This window comes from Fringilla coelebs (assembly GCF_963513975.1).
Source record: "Fringilla coelebs genome assembly, chromosome: 6".
In the NCBI taxonomy this organism is placed as follows: domain Eukaryota; kingdom Metazoa; phylum Chordata; class Aves; order Passeriformes; family Fringillidae; genus Fringilla; species Fringilla coelebs.
The window spans coordinates 54,342,815-54,368,232 of record NC_140034.1 but is presented as its reverse complement, the minus strand read 5'-3'; the positions used below and the strand labels follow the sequence as shown (position 1 = coordinate 54,368,232).

At 52.7% G+C, this 25,418-nt stretch overlaps 2 protein-coding genes across 2 annotated transcripts; both read left to right on the top strand.

Moving 5' to 3' along the window:
* Positions 1–2,264: 2,264 nt before the first annotated feature.
* Positions 2,265–18,582, top strand: LOC311155184 (mas-related G-protein coupled receptor member A8-like; the record flags this gene model as incomplete). The annotated part of the gene is made up of 2 exons (XM_084208115.1): positions 2,265–3,043; positions 18,450–18,582. 2 exons carry the CDS (start codon positions 2,265–2,267, stop codon positions 18,580–18,582), a joined length of 912 nt encoding a protein of 303 aa, XP_084064241.1.
* Positions 10,072–11,070, top strand: LOC311154604 (mas-related G-protein coupled receptor member A8-like; the record flags this gene model as incomplete). The annotated part of the gene is made up of 1 exon (XM_084207247.1): positions 10,072–11,070. One exon carries the CDS (start codon positions 10,072–10,074, stop codon positions 11,068–11,070), a length of 999 nt encoding a protein of 332 aa, XP_084063373.1.
* Positions 18,583–25,418: the final 6,836 nt, after the last annotated feature.

The following is a 25,418-nucleotide window of genomic DNA, read 5'->3' as shown; positions in this document are numbered from 1 at the left end:
GTATTCCCTGAGTGCTGAGATATTAAAGGTGACCTTGCCTTGAACTTTTCCTTGGCCATGTGTGAGATGGCTAGGGCCCCGTGGAGGATGTAAGCCTGAGATAAGTATTTGCTGAGTCAGAATAGCTAAGCCTGGAGTCTTCACTTAGGTCCTCTGGCCTAGCTTATCTCTCTGTGACCCTATAGGCTATTTTTCCCTAACCCTTACAATTGGTCAGTTTTCAATCCCCCCTAACCCTATATAAGCAGCCTCCCTGGCCCATTAAGGGTAGAAGAGCTGCCGTCGGAACCCTTTGCGAATCCCTGCAAATAAACCATCGTGGAATCTCTGAGGCTGCCTTCTCCTCTCTCTCCGTCTGCTTTGTGGATGCCACTGAGGCCAGCACCTTAGCGAGCAAAGAGCTGAAATTAAAAGAGCTGAAAATCACTAAGAGCTGATAATCACTGAGCTCACTCAGGTGTCAGGCTAAAGGGCACTTAGGGCTCGGACACTCGGCCTGCTGAAGGCTGGGCTGCCCGGCGTGAGACTGCTCGCCTGAAGGAATCCTGGACCCGTCTCGCTATCCGGCTAAGAAGAGGCCCAGTGGCGGAACAAATGTGCTCTTGCTTCTTGTTACTGAACTTGCCCCAAGACCCCTGCAGGCCTCCAAATCTGTTTCTGCAGTCACTCCAGGCACAGTTTATCATCCTGTGTTCTCCTGAGGAGCACATTGGAGCTGGGCTTTCCTCCTCCCTCCTGGGTCCTGGAACCCTATGGCCTGGGGGAGCAGGGACACTGCCAGGGTCCCAGGTGGAGCGGAGGAGCAGTGGGGCTGTTCAGGGGAAAAGAATCAGCCCTGGGTGTGTTCTGGGGTGTCAGAGCAGCCTGGAGGGGTCAGGAGAGGGTCAGAGGAGGTTGGAGTGGTCTGGTTGCTGGCAAAGCCAGAGAAGAGCAGAGCCTGACAGGCCACGGTCAGAGTGGGGGAGCGGCTCCATCTGGGAAAGCTGTGGGATGGGATGGGATGGGATGGGATGGGATGGGATGGGATGGGATGGGATGGGATGGGATGGGATGGGATGGGATGGGATGGGATGGGATGGGATGGGATAGGATGGGGTGAGGATGGAGAGTGGGCTGGGAATGGGGTGCAGAGATGGGGATAGGAAAGGATAGGATAGGATAGGATAGGATAGGATAGGATAGGATAGGATAGGATAGGATAGGATAGGATAGGATAGGATAGGATAGGATAGGATAGGATAGGATAGGATAGGATAGGATAGGGACCAGCTCAGCTCGGCTTCCTTGTGCTCAGGGGAGGCTTTGAAATGATCCCAGAGCTCCTCCCTGAATTGGAGTTACTTCTGACAAGCACCCAGCTGACTCACCAGCACTTCCAGCACTGCCAGCATTCCAGTGCCACCAGCACCACCATCATCCCTCTGCTGCTGGAGGGACAATGACCCCTCAGGGAAGAGAAACAAGGAATGGTACAAGTCTCTCAGGAGAGGGAAGGCAGTCGGAGAATGGGACATTGTGCAGAGAAGGAATGTTTCTCATCAGGAGGAAATGAGAAGCCATTTGCAAAATATTTCAATTGGAGCTTTTCACCAAAGCCACTTCCTCTGTAGCAAAAAAACTGAAAATTAATATCTCGGAGGAAGTGGTGTTCTGACGTAGCCAAAGCTGCAATTTCCAACTCCCCTGTGACTCCACCGAGCCCTGGGGAGCAACACCAGGACAGGGAACAGAGAGGAGCAAGAGAGATGGGACTGGGGAGCTCCTGGTGACCTGGGCACTTTCTCCTTCATGTCCCTGACCTGGCAGGAGCCGCTTTAGGACACGGATCCCAAAGGAGCAAGAGGTACCAGGGAGCGCCGCTGATCTGCACAGACCCCTTTGCCTGCTGCTGCCCCACAGGGAACAGGTCAGTGCAATGTTTTCCTTCCTCCCTACCCCACCTTCCTCTCCTCCAGCAGCTGCTCTGCTCCTGCCACCCTCTCCCAGTGACCCCAGTGCCCTCCCCAGTTCATCCATCCTCTGCCCTGCACTCTTCCCTTCCACATCCCCTGCAGAACAGCCCAACCCTCCCACCTCCCTCTCCCAATCCACAATTCCCACTGCCCTCCTTCCCTGCACATCTCACTCCTCCCCACTGAATCCTTCCCACTGCAGGGAGCTGCTGAGGAGCCACATGGTCCATCCCTGGGTTCTCCAAGCACTGACTGCCCATCCACTCTGACCACAGCCAGGGCCACATCCCACTGCCTGCCCAGCGTCCATCCATGGAGGTGACCAACGTGTCCCCATCTCCTGCCTCACCCACTGAAGGAGATGATCTGTGTGAGCCAGATGTCACCCGCTTGGCCATACACAGTGTGACACTGCTCATCTGCCTCTGTGGGCTGGCTGGGAACGGGGCTGTGCTCTGCCGCCTCAGCCTGATAAGCCATAATTCTGGCATTTTTAAGCTGGCAGTTGCCGACTTCCTCTTCCTTCTCCTCACAGTCCTCTCTGCCCTCCTCTTCCTAGTGGAGGACGTGTCCTGCTCTCTTATCTTGCCCCTAATGTACCTGAGTTTCCTTTTCCATCTGTCTGTGGTCTCCTACTACTGGGCACTGTTCCGGCTGCTGCCCAGCAGCCCTGTGCTCTATATGTACAAGCTCTGCTGCCACAGGGAGCTTCCCGAGCGCCTGAGGTGGGTGGTGGACAGCGTCCAGTACTGGGCCTTCTTTGCTCTCTTTGCTGTCATTCCTGCAGTGACAGTGCTATGCCCATCAAATGAGCAGGAGCACTGCCGGGCAACTTCCATCTCCATGTACACCCTCATTCTGCTCCTCTTTGTCGTGCCGATGGCCATTTCCAGCACAATCGACTTCATTAAGGCCAAGTGGGGCTCCCAGCAGCAGCAACCCAAGAGGCGTGACATTGTTATTGTCCTCATTGCACTCCTCACTCTCCTCCTCAGCATCTGCCATTTCCTGCAGCAGCTCGGTTACATCGCTGTGTCCTCACAGGTTTTTTTCCTGCTCACCTGCATCCACAGCAGCATCAAACCCTTAATGTACTTCTTGGTTGGTAGCTGGAGGACACAGGGCTCCATGGCAATCTCCTGGAAGCACTGTACTGTGGGGTCCCTCAAGGACTCTCTCCAGAGGGTCTTTGACTAGCAGACCAAGAACAGACAAGCAGACAAAGAACAAACTGCCAGCAGAAATTTTGCCCATACCGACACAGGGCTCTGAGCCTGTTCATCCCTTCATTGCTTTGCTGAAGGACCTTGGCACAAAGCTTGAGCATTTCCTTGAATCACCTGATTAATCAATATCCACAGGGTCACCCTCTCTGTTTTGGGGTAGTCCTGCAATACAAGGGAGCAGGAGCATTGCCTTGGGTGATTTTTGTGGGATGCTCTGCAGGGAGCACACTGGAGCATGGCTTTCCTCCTCCCTCCTGCACCCACATGGCTCCAAGCAGTGCAGCTGGGCTCAGTGCTGTTCCCGAGCTCTATTCCCCATGGAATGGCCCTCATGGCCTCAGCCCCAGGGAATGAACTCCATCTCCTTTGGCTCAACAGATGAGTTTCATGGGGTTTCCATGGATCTTTTCCCTGCACTGTAACACATTTAATCCCTGGGGACACACCCAGCACGGAGTGGCAGTGATTTCCCAGATGCCTGCAGGGCTGGTGCCTCCTGATGGTAGGAGAGGGGTTGGGATCACAGGGAGCATCCTTTCCCTTCTGTCTTTTTTTTTTTTTTTTTTTTTTTAAATTTTTTTAAGCCTTGGAGTTTTTCTAATACGAGTACTGCATTCATGTCGAAATTTGTAATGCTCACCTCTGCCCACTGTGGGCAGTCACAGCCCGAAGCGCTGCACAAGCCCCGGGAAGGCGGCACGAAGGCGGAGCTGTGTTGGAAAAGGGGAACGGGTCCGAATGTGGGGGATGGATCACCGGGGGTGGATTACCGAGAGGGTACAAAGCTGTTACTCTTTTGGGCGATGTGCCTCTGGCCGCGCCTCTGGCTGTGAGTACAGATTGCTTTTCATTTTTTCTGACAGGGAACAGGTCAGTGCAATGTTTTCCTTCCTCCCTACCCCACCTTCCTCTCCTCCAGCAGCTGCTCTGCTCCTGCCACCCTCTCCTGGTGACCCCAGTGCCCTCCCCAGGACTACCCTCCTCTGCTCTGTACATCCCCTCTGCATATTGATATTGAATCAGCTGAAATAAACTTTCTAACACAATGGGAAGCATTAGGAAGCAGGAATTCCTTTCCTGCACAGAAGGATGTCTCCCTGGTCTGTGTGTGGTGAGACTTTACAACAGGGATTTTATCCATCATAACCACACAGAGTCATTACAGTGTCTTTATTATCTAATATATAAACAGCGCTTTCCTGGGACTCATTTCCATGCACCACCTCCTTCTCCAAGTCCTCTCCTGGCCCTGGAGGATCATTCAGAGGGGTCTCTGGTGGTCGCATTCACTCAATGCTGAGATATTAAAGGTGACCTTGCCTTGAACTTTTCCTCTGGCCATGTGCTCTTGCTTCTTGTTAAAGAACTTGCCCAAAATCCATTGCAGGCCTCCTCATCAGTTTCTGCACTGGCTCCAGCCACATTTATCATCCTATGTTTTCCTGAGGAGCACATTGGAGCTGGGCATTCCTCCTCCCTCCTGTGTCCTAGAATCCTATGGCCAGGAGGAGCAGGGATACTGCCGGGGTCCCAGGTGGAGCGGGGGAAGATGGGGGCTGTTTGGGAGGGCACTGGGATCCCCAGGGACTGTCTGGGGTGTTGCAGGCAGTTTTGAAGGGGTCAGGAGAGGGTCTGAGCACGTTGGAAGGGTCTGGATATTGGCAATCCCAAATCTCCCTCACTCGAGGACAGCAGAGCCTGACAGGCCATGCTCTGAGTGAGGGAACAGCTCCACCTGGGAAACCTGTGGGATGTGATAGGATGGGGTGAGGATCGACAGCAGGGTGGTGATAGGGATGGGGAGCAGGGATGAGGATGGGATCGAGATAGAAGGAGGAAACAGCTCAGCTGTGCTTCCTTGGGCCAGTGCACGTTTTGAAAATTATTTCAGAGCCCTTTCCAGAATGGGTGTTGTTTCTGAGAAGCACCTAGCTGACTCAGCAGCAATGCCAGCACTGCCAGCATTCTGGTGCAACCAGCACCACCAGCATGCCTCTGCTGCTTGAGGGACAATGACCCCAAAGGGAAGGGAATAGAGGAATGCTAGAAACCTATCTAAAGAGGGAAGGTAGCTGGAGAAACGGACACTCTACAGGGAAGGAGTATTTCTCATCAGGAGGGAAAGAGGAATGAATCACAAAAATCTTCATTTAGAGCTTCTGAGAAAAGCCACTTCCTCTGAAGAAAAAAAAAAAAACAAAACAAAAAACCACGCCCAAGATAAATAACTCAGAGGAACTGAATTTCTGAAGCATGTAAAGTCAGAATTTTTGAATTCCCCACCCCCTTATGACTCCACCGAGCCCTGGGGAGCAACACCAGGACAGGGCACGGAGAGGAGCCAGCAGGTCAGGAATGGGGAGCTCCTGGTGACCTGGGCACTTTCTCCTTCATGTCCCTGACCTGGCAGGAGCCGCTTTAGGACACGGATCCCAAAGGAGCAAGAGGTACCAGGGAGCGCCGCTGATCTGCACAGACCCCTTTGCCTGCTGCTGCCCCACAGGGAACAGGTCAGTGCAATGTTTTCCTTCCTCCCTACCCCACCTTCCTCTCCTCCAGCAGCTGCTCTGTTCCTGCCACCCTCTCCTGGTGACCGCAATGCCCTCCCCAGGTCATCCATCGTCTGCCCTGCACTTCCATTCCACATCCTCTGCTGAACATCCCAACCTTCCCACCTCCTTCTCCCACCCCACCATTTCCACTGCCCTCCTCCCCTGCACATCTCACTCCTCCCCACTGAATCCTTCCCACTGCAGGAAGCTGCTGAGGAGCCACATGGTCCATCCCTGGATTCACAGACTCCCCATCCACTCTGACCTCAACCAGGGCCACATCCCACTGCCTGCCCAGCATCCATCCATGGAGGTGACCACCGTGTCCCCATCTCCTGCCTCAGCCAATGAAGGAGATGATCTCTGTGAGACAGGTGTCCCCAACATGGCCATACCCTGTGTGACATTGCTTATCTGCCTCTGTGGGCTGGCTGGGAATGGGGCTGTCATCTGGGTCCTCAGGTTTCACATCCAGAGGGACACCATGAACCCCATCACTGCCTACATCCTTGACCTGGACATCATCAACTTCCTTTTCCTCATTGTCCCCTCTACTCTGCTCTTCCTTGTGGAGGATTTCTCCGGCTCTGCCATCATGCCCCCTGCATCCATACACTTCCTTTTCCTCCTCTTCCAGATGTTCTACACCCTAGGGCTGTACCGGCTGACGGCCATCAGCATCGAGAGGAGCAGGTCCATGCTCTGCCCACCTGGGCTCTTCTGCCACCTTCCCCAGGACCTCTCATGGGTGGTGGTCAGTGCCGTGCTCTGGGCCCTTTCCATCACTGCCATCGCTGCCATTTCTGCTGTGAATTCCCTGTGCCAGTCACAGGAACACAAGCTCTGCTGGGGGGCTCTCATCTCCCTGTACATCCTCAGCTTCCTCGTCTTTGCTCCATCCATGCTCATCTCCAGCACAATCCTCTTTGTTCACTTCAAGGGTAGCTCCCAGCAGCAGCAATCCAAGGGGCTCATCTTCCTTGCTGTGCTCCTCACTCTCCCCCTCAGTCTCTGGAATTTCCTGCAGCAGCTCGGCTACACCACTGTGTCCCCCCAGGTTGTTCTCCTGTTTGCCTGCATGCACAGCAGCATCAGCCCCTTCATCTACACCTCAGTAACAAAGGGCTGGAGGAACTGCTCCATGGAGTCCCTCAGGGAGTGCCCCCAGAAGGTCTTTGAGGAGCCAGGAGGGAGCAGTGCCCCCAGTAATGATGCCACCAGGGACACGGGGGGCTGAGCCTGTTGAACCCTTCAAGTGCCCCGATGCAGGACTTGGGGCAGTGTGTAGGGGTTTCCGTGAGCCATCAGATTACCAAATATCCATGGTGTTACCCACCTGCTGTGTATTCCTGCAGGAGAAGAGAGCAGGGGCAGTGACAAGTGCCATGGGTGAGGCATGCTCTGCAGGGAGCACATTGGAGCATGGCTGTGCTCCTCCCCCACGGGTCCTAGAACACTGTTCCCCAAAAGAATCCTTCCCAACACGGCTGTGATCCCAAACTCCCCTTGGTACCTGGTTCCTGCATCCCACTGAGGTCTGATATCAATAAACAGCACCGTGAACCCTGAGCTGCCTTTGCCCCCTCTGCCAGCACTTCCTGTCTTCCTGTGGCTCCTGCTGCCACCCTGGAATGTGGCTGGAGGGAGGGGACAGAGAGGTTGTTAGCCAGGAATTTCATGACTGTTTAGAAATTTCTATAATGAACTATGTTTAATTAGTCAAGGCATATTTGACTGTGGTTTTTTAGCTGGTTTTGATTTAGATCTATGTTGGCTGAGTGTCAGTAAAAACTCTGTCGACCCATACCCCTGACAGAACTTAATCAATAGCTGGAGAACAGAATTCAAAAGTATTTTTAATGGTTTTCATATAAATAGGGATTAGTTGGACATTATATAATAAGAATGATATCTTAAGAGAATTAGGATTTCAGAGGACTATACACACCAAAAGACATAATTAATCAATTGCAAGGGATAAATTGCAATGGCAATGAGAGAGCCATTTCCTAGGCTTGCAAACCTCAGAAAACTTAATTAATGGGAATTGTCTACCCAGGACATCAAATTAATTAAAAAATTGTTTAGCTGGAATAAAAACACAGGTTATCCATTAAAATAAGAGAGACAGCATATTCTGGTAGTAATTAAATCAAACAAAACACTTTTACCATGATGAAGAAAATTGGGAGCACTTTTGGGAGTATCCATAAAAAATCTTGGATATTATAGTGTATAAAAATGCCTAAAACTTGCTGTTTCTTTGAACCTATGTATAGCAAATATATTTCCAATGTGTTCACAAATTAGACTCCAAACTGTTATTAGTCTTACAGGCTTTTGCTGTCGGACCTAAACACCCTCTTGGTGTCTGAGGGCACACAGCCATGGCTTGTGCTCCCTGGAGCAGCCATGATCCCCAGTGCCAGAGCTGGGCTGGCACGGACAGCATGGCCCAGGGGCTCAGCATTCCCCACCCCGAGTGCTTTGTGAGTGTCACAGCAGAGATCTCCCCACAGATCTTTAATTTTTAATTTTGTGAGCCAGGTGCAAAGGTCTCTCTGCCTTCAGAAATTCTTCCTCTCCACTGCCTCCAGCTGCTCCCTCAGCAGGCTCAGGTGGTGCAGCAGCAAGGAGAGGAGGAGGCCGTGCTCCTCAGCACAGCCACCATTTCCAGGAGCAGGGTGACACCTGTGTTTGTCACCAGGGGCTCCATGGGGCATCATCCCCCTTCCCAGGGCTTCCCTGAGGTCACCAGCCCCAGCACATCCCACATCTTCTCTCCAGCCCCAGCACATCCCACACCTTCTCTCCAGCCCCACCACATCCCACACCTTCTCTCCAGCCCCAGCACATCCCACACCTTCTCTCCAGCCCCACCACATCCCACACCTTCCCAGCAGCTCCATCATGTCCCACCCCTCCCACCCCACCCTCCCACCCCACTCCCCATGCAGCCCACCCACCTCCCGTCCTTCCCATCCCTCCCAGCCCCGTGCCTGAGGCTCCAGTCCCTCCCCACGGGCTGCTCACCCCAGGCTGCCCCGGAAGGCTTTGGGGCTGTCTTTCCCTTGGAGATGCCCCTCCCCAGCTCCATCCCTGGTCTCCAGCCCCCCAGCCTCCTTTGGACACAAACAAGAGGCCACTGAGGGATGGCTCCACTGGTGTCCATTGGGCTGGAGAAGCATGGAATGGCCAGGAGGAGCAGAAACACTGCTGGGCATCCTGAGTGGGGCAGGAGAGGAGCGGGGATGTCTGGAGGGGAAGGCAGCCTGGGGGAATTTCTAGAGGGTGTCAGAGGGGGGCATGATGCCTTAGGATTTTAGCCTTGCTATTTTTCATATCCTGCACTGCATCAGGCAGAGAGGGGCTGGAGGGGGCAGGAGGGCTCTGGGTGCCACCAACCCCAAATCTCCACTGGACAGCAGCAGAGCCCAACAGGCCACACCTGAGCCAGGGAGTGGCCAGGGACTGGGAAACCATTGGGATGGGATGGGATGGGATGGGATGGCATGGCATGGCATGGCATGGCATGGCATGGCATGGCATGGCATGGCATGGCATGGCATGGCATGGCATGGATTTGCACTAAAATCAGACAGAGTTCCTAACACCCACAAATGGTGTTACCAAGGCAAGTATTAGGCAGCAGGACACGCAGAATGATCTCTCATTATTTCTGTGTGTGTTGTGAGACTTTACAACAGTGTTATGCTGTTTACAACAGTATAATACACCATTATAACAATACCTCAATTTTTTTTTAATCTAGAACATAAAAACCAATTTACTAGAACTAATTTCTGTGCATCTTCTTCCTACTGGGAATCCTCTATGGCCCTGGAGGTTCACTGAGAGGGGCTTCTGGTGCTTGTATTCCCTAAGTGCTGTGATATTAAAGGTGACCTTGCCTTGAACTTTTCCTTTGGCCATGTGCTCTTGCTTCTTGTTACAGAACCTGCCCCAAAAATACTGCGGACCTCCAAATCTGTTTCTATACTGGTTTCAGCCATGTTTATCACCCTGGGTCCACATCTTTACATCCTTTTATCTATTTGCCCAATTAGTCTTTAAGCACCTCCAGGAGACTTGAAAATGTTTACTCTCTGTTATTTATCAATCCTCTGCACACCAGCCCCAACCCTCCCACCTCCCTCTCCCACCCCACAATTCTCACTGCCCTCCTCCCCTGCACATCTCACTTCTCTTCACTGAATCCTTCCCACTGCAGGGAGCTGCTGAGGAGCCACATGGTCCATCCCTGGATTCTCCAAGCACTGACTGCCCATCCACTCTGACCACAGCCAGGGCCACATCCCACTGCCTGCCCAGCGTCCATCCATGGAGGTGATCACCGTGTCCCCATCTCCTGCTTCACCCACTGAAGGAGATGATCTGTGTGAGACAGATGTCACCACCATGGCCATACACAGCACAGCACTGCTCATCTGCCTCTGTGGGCTGGCTGGGAACGGGGCTGTGCTCTGCCTCCTCAGCCTGAAAAGCAGGAACGCTGGCATCTTTGACCTGGCGATCATGGACTTCCTCTTCCTCCTCGTTGCGGTCCCCTCTGCCCTCCTCATCCTGGTGGAGGACGTGTCCTGCTCTCCTATCATGCCCTTGATGTACATGAATTTCCTTTTCCAGCTGTCAGTGGTCTCACACTACTGGGCACTGCTCTGGCTGATGCGCAGCAAAAATATACTGTATATGGGCGAGATCTGCAAGCTCTGCTGCCGCTGTGACCTCCCTGAGCGCCTGGTGTGGGTGGTGGACAATGCCCAATACTGGGCTTCCTTTGCCCTCTTAACTGTCATTCCCACAGTCACATTCCTGTGCCCATCACACCAGCAGGAGCACTGCCGGGCTGCTTTCATCTCCATGTACACCCTCGTCCTGCCCCTCTTGGCTGCGCCCTTGGTCATTTCCAGCACAACAAACTTAATTAAGGCCAAGCAGGCCTCCCAGCAGCAACCCAAGAGGCACAACATTGTAATCTTCGTCATTGTGCTGTTCACTCTCCTCCTCACCATCTGCAATTTCCTGCAGCAGCTCAGTTACATGGCAGCACCCTCCCAGGTTGTTTTCCTGCTCACCTGCATCCACAGCAGCATCAAACCCTTCATCTACTTCTTGGCAGGCAGGTGCAAGAGGCCCTGCTCTGTGCAGTCCCTCCGGCTCTCCCTCCAGAGGGTCTTTGAGGAGCCCGAAGAAAAAACAGCCTGCAGAAATGATCCTGTCATGGATGGACACAGGGGTCTGAGCCTGTTGATCCCTTCCACTGCCCTGGTGAAGGACCCCAGCAGAGTCACTGAAACTTTCCTTGAGCCTTTTGATTAATGAACATACACAGGATCACTGTCATGGTTTGACCCTGGCGCAATGCCATTGCCCCCATGAAAAGACCTTCTCCCTGGTGTCTGCTGTGAGATGTGATCAGAAAAAGAGCAAAGCAGGCTCCAGCTTAGGAATCAAAACGGGAAAACTTTATTAACCTACAGCTATACATGAAGAGAAACATAGACAATTTGGAATGAAAACCTTACATGTCTCCTTCCTCCTCCTCCCCCCACCAGATTTCCCATACATCAACTCTTCAGATCATCCACTCTCGATCTATCACTGCCCATTAGATAATCAATTCTCAAATCATCAAGGAGAAAGGAGTCTCTCTTGCACCACAGGCTTCCCCTGGAAACACAGTTTAAACCTCTTTTGTTTCTGTGTCACATGTGGCACAGCCCAGAGATCATCTGCCAGCGCCATCCTTCCATGCCCAGTGCTCTCACCACTGTGCATGGACCAGAGCTGCTTCCCTGTGGTGCTGTATTCCTGCAGGAGAAGGGAGCAGGGGCATTGCCTTGGGTGATTTTTGTGGCATGCTCTGCAGGGAACACACTGGAGCATGGCTTTCCTCCTCCCTCCTGCATCCACATGGCTCCCAGCAGTGCAGCTGGGCTCAGTGCTGTTCCCCAGCTCTATTCCCCATGGAATGGCCCTCATGGCCTCAGCCCCAGGGAATGAACTCCATCTCCTTTGGCTCAGCAGATGAGTTCCATGGTGTTTTCAGGGAGCTCTTGCCTGCAAAGAATGGGACACCCTAATCCCTGGGGACACACCCAGCACAGGCTGGCAGTGATTTCCCAAATCCCTGTGGGGCTGGTGCCTCCCAATGGCAGGAGAGGGGTTGGGATCACAGGGAGCATCCTTCCCCTTCTGTCCAGCAGAGCCAGCCCTGCATTCCCAGCTGATGGGAAGGGACACCAGGTAGAGCTGCAGAGCTGGGGAGGGACAGCAACATTCCCTTATCCTTTCAGTGGGAATTTGTCACATCCTTGAATCCCAGAATTAAATCCTTCTGAGTGAAGTGCAGGGTCGATAGTGAACTCCACGGAACTCCTGTGCCTGTACCAGAAAGTACATGGAATATGGAAATTCCCATCACCAGATGCTTGGACCATTTAATTGCACAGAGATGATGGGGCTGTGCTGCTCTCCTGCACAATGGGGCCATCCATCCTCTGGTTCCCCAGCATCAGTGTCCAAGGAACCCCTGGACCACCTCCATCCTGAACCTGGCCACCCTCAGGAGGAGCTGCACAGCCACTCTGCACAGCAGCTTCAGCCACAGCCCAGCCTGTCCTGATCTCTGTCATTCTGGAACCACCCCTCAATCAGATTTGGATTCATGGTTTTTGTTTCCTTGCACTGTGGTAGTTACAGCCCCAGAATTTATTGAAGAAAGAATATCCAGGCTTCACTGCAGAGCCTGTCTCTGTTAAACAGTGTCCAAAATGGCTCAATTCCTTCTTTTATCCCATTCTAAGCCTCTGGCTGGTCTGTGAGCAGGGCAGGTACCTGTCTCATACCAGAGCCCTTCCTAAGGCACGTGCCTGCAAGGCTTGGGATGATGCTGGCAGTGCCAAGAGCTCCTCATTCCTCCTGGGAGAGACCTGGGCAGCAGCCACAGCTCTTGCTCAGGGGGAAGTTGTCCCTCCTTTTCCCACTGCCTTAAATCCAGGGGAAAGCAACGTGCCACTGCTTCTGGAAAGGGAAGAGAGAGTGAAAAGCATGGGTGGTGAGTCAGGCTTTGGAGGCACACGTGAGGTTAAACATCTAGGGAGCATTTATGCACAGAGTTGTTTATAATTAACAGAAGAGAGAGACTTTGACATCTGAGAGGGTTTTTCTCTTCCTGTATCCCATTTTCCTGTCCATTGGTGAAAGAGACAATCTGGAGTTTCCCTCATTTGCCTCACAACCATCACAAGAGCAGAGACTGGCACCCCTGAGGACCCTAATCAGAGCTCTGCCCTGGCTGGGGTGGATGCTCGCCCAGTGATTGTTGGCAGCTGTGTCTGCAGTGCCTCTGCAGTGCACTGCCTCCAGCAGGGGCTGCCAAGGGACAGCTCGCCCTGTGTGCTTGCTCCTGCTTCACCACAATGGTCCATGAATTTCCCCACCTCTCGGCCAAATGAACTTTCAGGGGTAAATTTGGTGGTGCCCCACGGAAAACCCTTCATCTGCTTCTCTACCAGCGTGACAGACTGAGATTGAAGCCCCCTCCCAAGGACTGAGACTGACACCCTGTAATCCTAACACAGGGGGAGCAGGCAGGGGGAGAGGGGCTGGTCTGATTGAAGGAGATGTTTGCCCAGGTGTGTTCCTTCCCTGGACCAAGAAAACAATGGATCTCGCTCACTGCTGAGAACATGGACTGTCTGTACCCGTTTTCAATACCTGTGCCCCCTCAGCGATTTCAATAGACCTAATTCTTTATTGTAACTGCTCCTCCCTGGTGATTTCAAGACCTGTTCCCCCTTCAGCAAAGAATTACAGTAGACCCCTGAGTTAACCAGGATTTTGAGATTCTCCCTGATGTGACTAGGCGAATTCCCCACCAACTGGACCACGGGGATTTCGTCTCTACGTTTGGTAGCTATACCCCCCTTTCTATCTCTCTATCTCTCTCTCTCCTTATCATTTCTCTCTTTTCTAATTCCTCTATGGCATTTGCTGTAGTCATTCAATAAAAGGTGTATTTGTTTTGATCAATATTAAAATCCCCTCCGTGTTGTTTTTTCCACTCTGAGATCAGTTAATGAACCATCACGATTCCCCCACTTGCACTAGCAGATCATGACCATTGGAATGCAGAAAGTTTACACAGTGTGAAGTCCAGTCCTCTTGTCCAGGGAAGAACTCAGTCAGGGGGTTTCCCCCACGGCAAGTGCAGGAGGATCATGGTCCTCCAATGTACTTTTTCTATTTCCAAGCACCTTCTTGTTTCCAGTGTCATCCAGGCCGTTCCCTACCTGAGCTTCCTTTCAAAACAGCAAAGACTTCAAAGCAAAAGTTTTCCTGGGTGTCCCTGCCCATGGCAGAAGGAGAGATGGAATGAGATGAACTCTCAGGTTCCTTCCAAACCAAACCATTCCATGAGGATTCCTCAGGTCATTCAGCATCCACCCCAGGCAAGAGTTCCCCTGCTGCACACAGCACCAGCCTGGCAGAGCTCAAGGAGCATTTGGACAATGCTCTCAGGCACAGGCTGGGATTGTTGGGATTTCCTATGCAGGGCCAGGAGCTCAACTCGATGATCCTTGTGGGTCCCTTCCTACTGTGGATATTTTATGCCTCTATTTTATGATGCCTCTCTTCCATGATGATTCCACTGTCTTGTCCCTATGTCCTGGCACTGGCACATCCTCAAAAGCCCTCTGGAAGGCAGCACTACCAGAGGGGGTGAATTCCTTGGCACAGCTCCCAGCAGGAAGAAAATCAGAGGGTGGGCACTGCTGCTGGCCGAGGAGCCAGAGCACAGCCCCATTCCCACCATCCCACACAGGCACAGCAGCAGCAGCAGCAGCGTGACAGGCACTTTGCTCCACTGCCTGTTGGCACACTGGCTCCAGCTGTCCTGGCTCTCCTCATTCCAGCTCCCCTTGGATGCCTTCCCACCGGGCTGGCTCCAGCAGGCAGGGCTGGCTCCCTCCGTGGCAGGGCACAAAGTGCTCCTGGTGACACCTCTGCTGCTTCTGCTCCCCTCACACAGCTGGAGGGGTGACCAACAGAGACACCACAGCAACGCTGCTGTCCCCCAAACGTGGCTTTTCCCATCTTTTCCCAGCCACAGCTTCCATGTGGAGCAGCACAGGGAGGGCTGAGGGACAGGACAGAGGGCAAGTAGGATGTGGGAGCCTGGCCTGGTGTGCCTGGCACAAAAGCCAGGAGATACCTCCTTCCTGGCTGTGGACAGGACAGAGCTGGAGGAGGAAAACAATTGGAGAAGGAGAGGATTGCCCATGGAGATATCAGAGAGCAAATGGCTTTGGGATGGATCTGAGCTGGACTCTCAGGTGTCAGCTGCTATCACTGAGCTGCTGGATGCCTTCAGCAGGACACCCATTTCAATATTCCCTCCCTTTTCCCACACTATTTATGGCTTTTAATTCCCTACAGACCTCAGTTCTGCCCCCACAATCCATACCCAGGTTCCACCCAAAGAGGGGGCCCTGATTAAGGTGGAAGAGAAGAGTCTGACCTCGTTTCCTCTGGCAGCCTGGAGAACTTCCCCGCAGTGCACTCCCCTCACCTCCACCCTCCAGCTGCTGTCCCTGGCCGGGATCTTCAGGAGGCTCCCTGCAATGGTCCCTTGGGAAAGGGGAGCGCAGCCCAAGGGCGGCTGAGCCCCAGCAGCGCCCGGCGCGGGCTCTGTCCCAGCTCCTGCCACAGCCCCTGCTCTCCGTGCTGCCTCGTGTTCTCCAGGGCTCTCACACACAGGCAGCTGCTCCAGAGCCTGCCACGGGAGCAGGGCTCTGCTCCTCATCTGCTCTGCACTCTGCCCAGCAAATGAGCAACAGGAGAGAGCCTCAGCAACCACACCTGTGGCCAAGGCACTTGGTCTCCAGCTCAGCCTCTGCCTTCATGTTTAAAGCAACTCCAATCCCAAAATCTTGTCTTTTGTACTGCATGAACTTGCCCCCTCTCTTTCCTGTGCCTGGATCCTTAGGACCCTGCACTACAAATGTGCTGGTAAACTTTGATTTCTGGTTCAAATCTGGTTTAGCCATGTGTATGCCACAATTTCAGTGGGGCTTCCCCTTCACCATGCAGTTTCCAAGAGGATTCATGCAATAATCAATTCTGTGCATGAGCTGGAGCACAGGCACACAGCAGAGGGATGATTTAGGATTTCAGCAATGTCATCTCTTCTGAGAAGAAGCAAATCAGTGCTGCTCTCTTGGCTTTAAACCTTAGAAAGTTGCAGGTTTCATCTGAGTCATCTTCTACCCTCTCTCTGGATTCAGACAGCAGCCTATAGTGAATTCCAAGGAATTCCTAGAAAGGTGAGATGATTCCTTCCCAGCCTGACATGTGCCTCAGGGATCTGGGATGCTCCTCCTGGAAACTGCTGGCCCTGGGTTGAGAATTGCCCCCTCTCTTCCCTGATGACACCGTGTTTGTGTCCCCAGCTATGGAATCTCACATCCCCTCACCAGCCCAATCTTTTCAAGGACAAACACTTCATGATCCAGGAGCTGTTGGGGCTCCAGGAGAGTTGGAGAGGGACTTTGGATGAGGGCATGGAGTGACAGGACAAGGGGGAATGGCTTCCCACTGACAGAGGGTGGGGTCAGATTGGATATTGGGAAGAAATCCTTCCCTGTGAGGGTGGTGAGGGCCTGGCACAGGTTGCCCAGAGGGCTGGGGTCAGGTAAAAACAAACACAAGAGCTCCCAAGGCTGAGAAGGAGAAGGATGAGCCCTAATGAGGGGCTTGAAGGGTGATCACAAAATCCCAAAACCTGGTCCCTGATAGCTTTCATTGCATCATCAGGGGGATTGACAGTAATTGGGGTGGGCTCTAAGTGCTGATGATGTGGCTGCAAGCAACTGAGTGCTGCTCTTCCTTTGGGCTGTGTAAACCTGCATTGGAATGACCGAAGTGAGAATTCTCAGCTCAGTTTGCTTTCTTGGGGCCAGGGGATATTTTGCCAATGATCCTGAAACTCAGCCCAGAATGGGAGTTGTTTCTGAGAAGCACCCAGATGCTTGCACAGTGCTGTGAGCACTTCCAGCACTGAGAGCAGCATTCCAGTGCCACCAGCAGCTCTCTGTTGCTGGAGGGACAATGACCCCTCAAGGTAGAAAAATGAGGACTGGTAGAAATATGCCGAGAGGGAAAGCATTTGGAGAATGTCCCACTTGGAAGAGTGTTTCTCATCAGAAGGAAATGAGGAGCCATTCAAAGAAATCTGCACTATGAGCTACTTCCTCTATGGCAGAAAAAAAAGTCAAGACCAATAACTCCGAGGAAGTGAAATTCTGACGTAGCCAAAGATGCAATTTCTGACTCTCCCACCAAGCCCTGGGAAACAACACCAGGTCAGGGCACAGAGAGGAGCCAGCAGGACGGGAGTGGAGAGCTCCTGGTGATCTGGACACTTTCTCCTTCATGTCCCTGACCTGCCAGGAGCCGCTTTAGGACACGGATCCCAAAGGAGCAAGAGGTACCAGGGAGCGCCGCTGATCTGCACAGACCCCTTTGCCTGCTGCTGCCCCACAGGGAACAGGTCAGTGCAATGTTTTCCTTCCTCCCTACCCCACCTTCCTCTCCTCCAGCAGCTGCTCTGCTCCTGCCACCCTCTCCCGGTGACCCCAGGGCCCTCCACAGCTCCTCCCTCCTCTGCCCTGAGCTTTGCTTCCTTATCCCCTGCTGAACTGCCCAACCTTACCGCCTACCACTCCCAATCCACAATTTCCACTGCCCTCCTCCCCTGCACATCTCCTTTCTCCCCTCTGAATCCTTCCCACTGCAGGGAGCTGCTGAGGAGCCACTCTGTCCATCCCTGGATTCTCCAAGCACTGACTGCCCATCCACAGCCAGGGCCACATCCCACTGCCTGCCCAGCGTCCATCCATGGAGGTGACCACCGTGTCCCCATCACCTGCCTCACCCCCTGAAGGAGATGATCTATGTGAGACAGATGTCACCAGCGTGGCCATACACAGTGTGACACTGCTCATCTGCCTCTGTGGGCTGGCTGGGAACGGGGCTGTCATCGGCCTCCTCAGCCTGAAGGATTTGAACTTTTTCATCCGTGGCATGGCTGTCATTGACTTCCTCTTACTTCTCCTCACAGTCCCCTCTGCCCTCCTTCTCCTGGTGGAGGATGTGTCCTGCTCTGCTGTCATGCCCATGCTGTACCTCAATTTCCTTTTCCGGGTGTCCGTGTTCTCCTCCTACTGGATGCCGTTCTGGCTGACACTTTCCGGCCTTGTGGTGTATATCGAAAAGCTCGTGAAGCGCTGCTGCCACCGTGACCTTCCTGATAATCTGATGTGGGTGCTGGTGATTGTCCAGTTTTGGGCTTTCTCTGCTGTCTTCACTGAGATTCCCGCACTGACATCCCAGTGCCCTTCAAATGAGCAGGAGCACTGCCGGGCAGCCCTCATCGCCGTGTGGGCCATCATCGTGCTCCTCTTTGTTGCACCTTTGACTGTGCTGGTCATTTCCAGCACAATTGATTTAATTAAGGCCAAGTGGGGCTCCCAGCAGAAGCAACTCAAGGGGCACAACATCATTGTGGTCTCCATTGGTCTCTTCACTGTCCTTTTCATCCTCTGCAATTTCCTGCAGCAGCTTGGTTACATCGTTGTGTCCTCCCATTTTTTTTTCCTGTTTGCCTGCATCAACAGCAGCATCAAACCCTTCAGCTACTTCTTGGCAGGGAGGTGCTGCAGGTCCTGCTCTATGCAGTCTCTCCGGCTCTCCCTCCAGAGGGTCTTTGACAAGCCAGAAGAAAACACTGCCCGCAGCGATGACCCTGACATGGACACAGGGGTCTGAGCCTGTTGATCCCTTCCACTGCTCTGCTGAAGGACCCTGGGACAGTGGCTGAGAGATTCCTTGAGTCTCCTGATGCACACATACCCACAGGGTCCCCCTCCCTGTGCTGGTGCATCCCCAGCCCCTTTCCAGGCCGCTCTGGGCTCGGATCCGTGCTTGTGAGGCCTCAGCCTTGAGGAGCAGCCCCTGGGCTCAGCTCCTGTGGCGCTGATCAGAAACACCCTCTGCTCCCAGGAGCTGCTGCTGTCCAACGACCTCCTGGGGTTTCATCCACAGCCTTGGGAATGGTTTTGCTCCCCTGAATGCCCCAGCATCCCTGCCCTCCCGCCGTCACGGGAAGCTGCCGGCCCCAGGTGTGGCCAGGGTGGGACATTGCTGTGAGCGCCGCCATCCCTGGGGCCCTGTGAGCAGCGCCCAGAGGAGACCTTGGAGCTCTCCTGGGCCCAGCAGCGCTGAGCAGGAGCTCCCTGGCACTGGGGCCTCTCCGGGCTGGGATCTCTCCCGGCTGCTGCCCTGGGCTGATCCCCGAACGCCGACGGCTCCTGGGCCGATCCCCCAGGGCTCGAGGCCCAGCCTTGGCACAGGGAGGAGATGCAAAGGGATCCGCAGGGAGCACTGCACTGCCTGCCAGGGGAATTCTCACAGGCACCTTGCACTGACTCTGTCTGTCTGTCTGTCTGTCTGTCTGTCTGTCTGTGTGCATCGGCCATGGAAATGTGGCAGGAATGCCGCTCTCTCTGGTGTGGGAGTGCCTGAGACATCTGAGCGAGTCAGGCCTGGAAGCAAGGTTAAGGCATGAGACACCATTCCAGCTAAATGCTGTTCAAGTTCTTTCTTTGCTGAATTCTTTATTTCAAGGGACAAAAGCAGGAATGGTTCGGAGAAACACAGACACTGCTCATGGTCCTGGGTGGAGCAGGGCAGGAGTTCGGCTGTCATAGGGGAAAAGTGAGCCCTGGGGAGGATCTGGAGGTTGTCAGAGGGGTCCAGAGGTCAGACGGTTCTAGAGGGGGCTGGAGGATGTCAGGAAAGGTCTGGATGCTGCTGATCCCAAATGTCCCAATTACAGAGCAGCAGAGCCTGATGGGCAGCACTTCAAGGCAGGGAGCAGCCACGCAATGGGATGGGATGGGATTGTGAACAGAGTGGAGATCAGAATTGGGAGTGATACCAAAATCAGCCATCATAAAATTTGCAACACAGTGAGAAGCATTAGGAAGGTGAAATTCTTTAACCTCCAAAGGACACACAGAAGGATCTCTCCATATTTGTGTTGGGGATGAGACTTTACAGCAGAGGATTTACCCATCATAACCACACAGAGTCATTAAAGTGCCTTTCTTATCTAATACATAAACATCACTTTCCTAGGACTCATTTCCATGCACCACCTCCTTCTCCAAGTCCTTTCCTGGCCCTGGAGTTTCATTCAGAGGGGTCTCTGGTGGTCACATTCACTGAGTGCTGTGATATTAAAGGTGACCTTGCCTTGAACTTTTCCTTGGGCCATGTGCTCTTGCTTCTTGTTACAGAACTTGCCCCAAACCACTGCAGGCCTCCAAATCTCTTTCTGCCCTGGCTCCAGCCACGATTACCATCCTCTCTTCTGTTCTGGAGCACATGGGAGCTGAGGTTTCCTCCTCCCTCCTGGATCCTTCAACTCCATGGCCAGGAGGAGCAGGGACACTGCCAGGGATCCCAGGTGGATCAGGGGAAGATTGCAGCTGTTTGGGGGGAGGCACTGGGGTCGCCAGGGACAGACTGGGCTGTTACAGGCAGTTTTGAAGGGGTCTGGAGAGGGTCAGAGGGGCTTGGAAGGTGTTGGAACTCAGCATATTGCTCCTGATGCCCAGAGCCACCGAGAGAACCCTTGGGGGGCTCGGGAGTCCTGGAATGTTGCCAAAAGTGCCTGGTGGCTCAATTTTGACGCTTCGAGAGATGTACCACCTGTATATGGGGATATGAGAACCACTGGGGTTTAAAGGGTATAGAAATAGTGTAATTACAGGGCAAAGCACAGGTTTTGGGGTTTTGGTACAGGGGGGTTGGAGAGTCAAGATGGAGGGAGTTGGGGCCTACCTCGTGGTTTTTCTATCTTCTTCCTGTCTTCCATTTTCTGTGTGAGATAGATATTTTTGATAGGTTCTTAGTGAAGGTACACTTGGTAATAAAAACGATAAGTATTGGGGACAAAAGATAAATATAGTTTACGTAGTCTTTGTTATAAAAAGATGCGACCGCCCTGTGGGCAGTCAGAGTGCCTTTGGCTGCCTTGCTGGCCAGACCCTGGTTAGCCAAGAGAAAAACTTTGTAGATAAGAAATAATAAACAACCTTGAAGGCCGAACCTGAGAGTCCAGCCTTGTCTTTTGAAGCTCAATAGGAGCGAACCCATCTCATCCGTGTCTGGGCAGAGACAAACCACCACAGCCAGACTGGACAGGAGGGGGTCTGGATCCAGGCAATCCCAGAGGACAGCAGAGCCTGACAGGCCACACTCAGACTGGGGGGGCAGCTCCATCTCAGAAAGCTGTGGGATGGGATGGGATGGGGTGAGGATGGAGAGCAGCGTGGGGATGGGGTGCAGGGGTCAGCAGAGAAAGCAGCTCAAGTGTGCTTCCTTGGCCCAGAGCATGTTTTGGCAATGATCTCAGAGCCCTTCCCGGAACAGGAGTGATTCCTGACAAGCACCCAGCTTCCTCACTCACACTGCCAGCACTGCCAGCATTCCAGTGCCACCAGCACCACCAGCATCCCTCTGCTGCTGGAGGGACAATAACCTCTCAGGGAAGAGAAATGAGGAATGGCAAAAACCTATCTAGAGAGGGAAGGCAGTCGCAGAATGGGACGCTCTGCAAAGAAGGAGTGTTTCTCATTAGGAGAGAAAGAGGAGCCAATCACAAAAAGATTCATTTAGAGCTTCTGACAAAAGCTACATCCGCTGTAAGGAGAAAAAAAAAAAAAAACACACAAAAAGAACAGAAAAAAACCCACAATCAACATAACTCAGAGGAAATGACTTTCTGAAGTAGGCAAAGTTGCCATTTTTGATTCCCCCACTCCCCCATGACTCCACCGAGCCTTGGGAAGCAACACCAGGACAGGGCACCGAGAGGAGGTGCCAGGAAGGATCTGGATGCTGCTGCTCTCTGGTTGGAGACCAGCAGAGCCTGAGGGGCAGAGCTTCAACCCGGGGAGTGGCCATGGCATGGCATGGCATGTGGGGTACAGATGGGGCTGGGAAGTAATACCACAAGGAGCTGAAATAAACTTTCAAACACAATGGGAAGCATTAGGAAGCAGGAATTCTTTACCTCCACAGCACACACAGAAGATCTCCCCTTGTTCTTTGTGTGGTGAGACTTAACAACAGGGGTTTTATCCATCATAAGCACACACAAACATTAAAGTGTGTTTCTTATCTAATACATAAACATCACTTTCCTTTGACTCATTTCCATGTGTTCTCCTCCTACTGGGAGTCCTTTCCTGGACCTGGAGGATCAGTCAGAGGAGTCTCAGTTGGTCACATTCACTGAGTGCTGAGATATTAAAGGTGACCTTGCCTTGAACTTTTCCTTTGGCCATGCAGTGTTGCTTCTTTTTACAGAACTTGCCCCAAAACCACTGCAGGTCTCCAAATTTGTAACTGCACTGGCTCCAGCCACATTTATCATTCTGTGTAATAATGAGAAGCACAGGGAACCTGGGCTTTCCTCCTCCTTCCTGGGTCTCAGAACACTATGGCCAGGAGGATCAGGGGCACTTCCAGGGATCCCAGGTGGATCAGGGCAGGATCAAGGCTGTTCAGGGGGACAGGTGTCCCCAGCGACGTTCTGGGGTGTTGGAGGCAGTTTTGGAGGGGTCAGGAGAGGGTCCGAGAGGGTAGGAGGGGGTCTGGATGCCGGCAATCCCAAATCTCTCCACTGGAGGACAGCAGAGCCTGACAGGCCACGAGCAGAGTGAGGAACGGATCCGTCTGGGAAAGCTGTGGGATGTGACAGGATGGGGCGAGGATGGAGAGCGGGGTGAGGACAGGGATGGGGAGCAGGGATGAGGTTGAGATCGGGATAGGAGGAGGAAGCAGCTCAACTGTGCTTCCTCGGCCCAGAGCATGTTTTGGCAATGATCTCAAAGCCCTTCCCGGAACAGGAGTTGTTTCTGACAAGCACCCAGCTGCCTCACCCACACTGCCAGCACTGCCAGCATTCCAGTGCCACCAGCACCACCAGCATCCCTCTGCTGCTGGAGGGACAATGACCCCTCAGGGAAGAGAAATGAGGAATCGTAGAAACCTATCTAAAGAGGGAAGGCAGTTGGAGAATGGGACACTCTACAGGGAAGGAGTGTTTCTCATCAGGAGGGAAAGAGAAGCCAGTTAAAGAAAAAATCCATTTAGAGTTTCTGAAAAACCCACTTATTCTACTGAAAAAAAAAAAAGAAGAAAAAAAAAAGAAAGAAAGAAGCCACGCCCAAGATAAACAACTCAGAGGAACTGAATTTCTGAAGTAGCCAAAGTTGCAATTTTTGACTTCCCCACTCCCCTTTGTCTCCACCGAGTCTTGGGGAGCAACGTCAGGACCGGGCATGGAGAGGAGCAAGAGAGATGGGAATGGGGAGCTCCTGGTGACCTGGGCACTTTCTCCTTCATGTCTCTGACCTGGCAGGAGCCGCTTTAGGACACGGATCCCAAAGGAGCAAGAGGTACCAGGGAGCGCCGCTGATCTGCACAGACCCCTTTGCCTGCTGCTGCCCCACAGGGAACAGGTCAGTGCAATGTTTTCCTTCCTCCCTACCCCACCATCCTCTCCTCCAGCAGCTGCTCTGTTCCTGCCACCCTCTCCTGGTGACCCCAGTGCCCGCCCCAGGTCATCCATCCTCTGTCCTGCACTTCCCTTCCACCTCCCCTGCTGACCAGCCCAACCCTCCCACCTCCTTCTCCCATCCCACAATTCCCACTGCCCTCCTCGCCTGCACATCTCAGTTAGAAAGTGCTGGAGGTGCTGCTCCATGGAGTCCCTCAGGGAGTGCCTCCAGAAGGTCTTTGAGGAGCCAGGGGGGAGCAGTGCCCCCAGTAATGATGCCACCAGGGACACAGGGGGCTGAGCCTGTGGAACCCTTCAAGTGCCCCGATGCAGGACCATGGGGCAGTGACTTAGGATCACCCTCCCACCTTTATTCCTGGAGGACAAGGGAGCAGGGGCAGTGACAGGGCCATGTGGGAGGGATGCTCTGCACAGAGCACATTGGAGGATGGATTTGCTCCTTCCTCACGGGTCCTGGAGCACTCTACCCACAAAAGAATCCTTCCCAACACGGCTGTGATCCCAAATTCCCCCTGGCACCTGGTTCCTGCATCCCACTGAGGTCTGATATCAATAAACAGCACCGTGAACCCTGAGCTGCCTTTGCCCCCTCTGCCAGCGCTTCCCAGCTTCCTCTGGCTGCTGCTGCCAGCCGGAAATGTGGCTGGAGGGAGGGAACAGGGAGGTAGTTAGCCAGGAATTTTGTGATTGTTTAGAAATTTCTGTAATGAACTATGTTTAATTAGTCAAGGCATATTTGACTGTGGTTTTTTAGCTGGTTTTGAATTACATCTGTGTTGGCTGAGTGTCACTAGAAAACTCTATCGACTCATACCTCTTATGAACATAATCAACAGTTGGAGAACAAAATTCAATAAAGTATTTTTAATGGTTATTATAGAAATAAAAATTAATTGGACATCATTGAATAAGAACGATATTTTGAGAGAATTAGGATTTCAGAGAACTATGTATACCAGAAGACATAATTAATAAATTGCAAGAGATAAATTGCAATGGCAATGAGAGAGCCATTTACTAGGCTTGCAAACCTCAGAAAACTTAATTAATGGGAATTGTCTATGCAGGACATCAAATTAATTAAAACATTGTTTAGCTGGGAAAAAACACAGGTTATCTATTAAACTACGAGAGATGGCATATTCTGGTAGTAATTAATTCAAACAAAACTCTTTTACCATGATGAAGAAAATTGGGAGCACTTTTGGGAGTATCTATAAAAAATAGTGGATATTATAGAGTATAAAAATGCCTAAAACTTGCTGTTTCTTTGAACCTATGTATAGCAAATATATTTCCAATATGTTCACAATTTTGACTCCAAATTGTTATGAATCTAAAATGCTTTTCCTGTCAGACCTAAACACCCTCTTGGTGTCTGAGGGCATACAGCCATGGCTTGTGCTTCCTGGAGCAGCCATGATCCCCAGTGCCAGAGCTGGGCTGGCATGGACACAATGGCCCAGGGGCTCAGCACTCCCCACCCTGAGTGCTCTGTCAGTGTCACAGCAGAGATCTCCCCAGAGATATTTAATTTTCAATTTTGTGAGCCAGGTGCAAAGGTCTCTCTGCCTTCAGAAATTCTTCCTCTCCAATGCCTTCAGCTGCTCCCTCAGCAGGCTCAGGTGGTGCAGCAGCAAGGAGAGGAGGAGGCCGTGCTCCTCAGCACAGCCACCACTTCCAGGAGCAGGGTGACACCTGTGTTTGTCACCAGGGGCTCCGTGGACAGTCAGTGCTTGGAGAATCCAGGGATGGACCATGTGGCTCCTCAGCAGCTCCCTGCAGTGGGAAGGATTCAGTAGGGAGGAGTGAGATGTGCAGGGGAGGAGGGCGGTGGGAAATGGTGGGTGGGAGAGGGAGGTGGGAGGGTTGGGCTGGTTTGCAGAGGATTGATAAATAAGAGAGAATAAACATTTTCAACTCTTATGAAGTTGCTAAAAGACCAAGCGGGAAGAAAGATAAAAGGATGTAAAGATGTGGACCCCGGAGGATAAATGTGGCTGGAAGCACT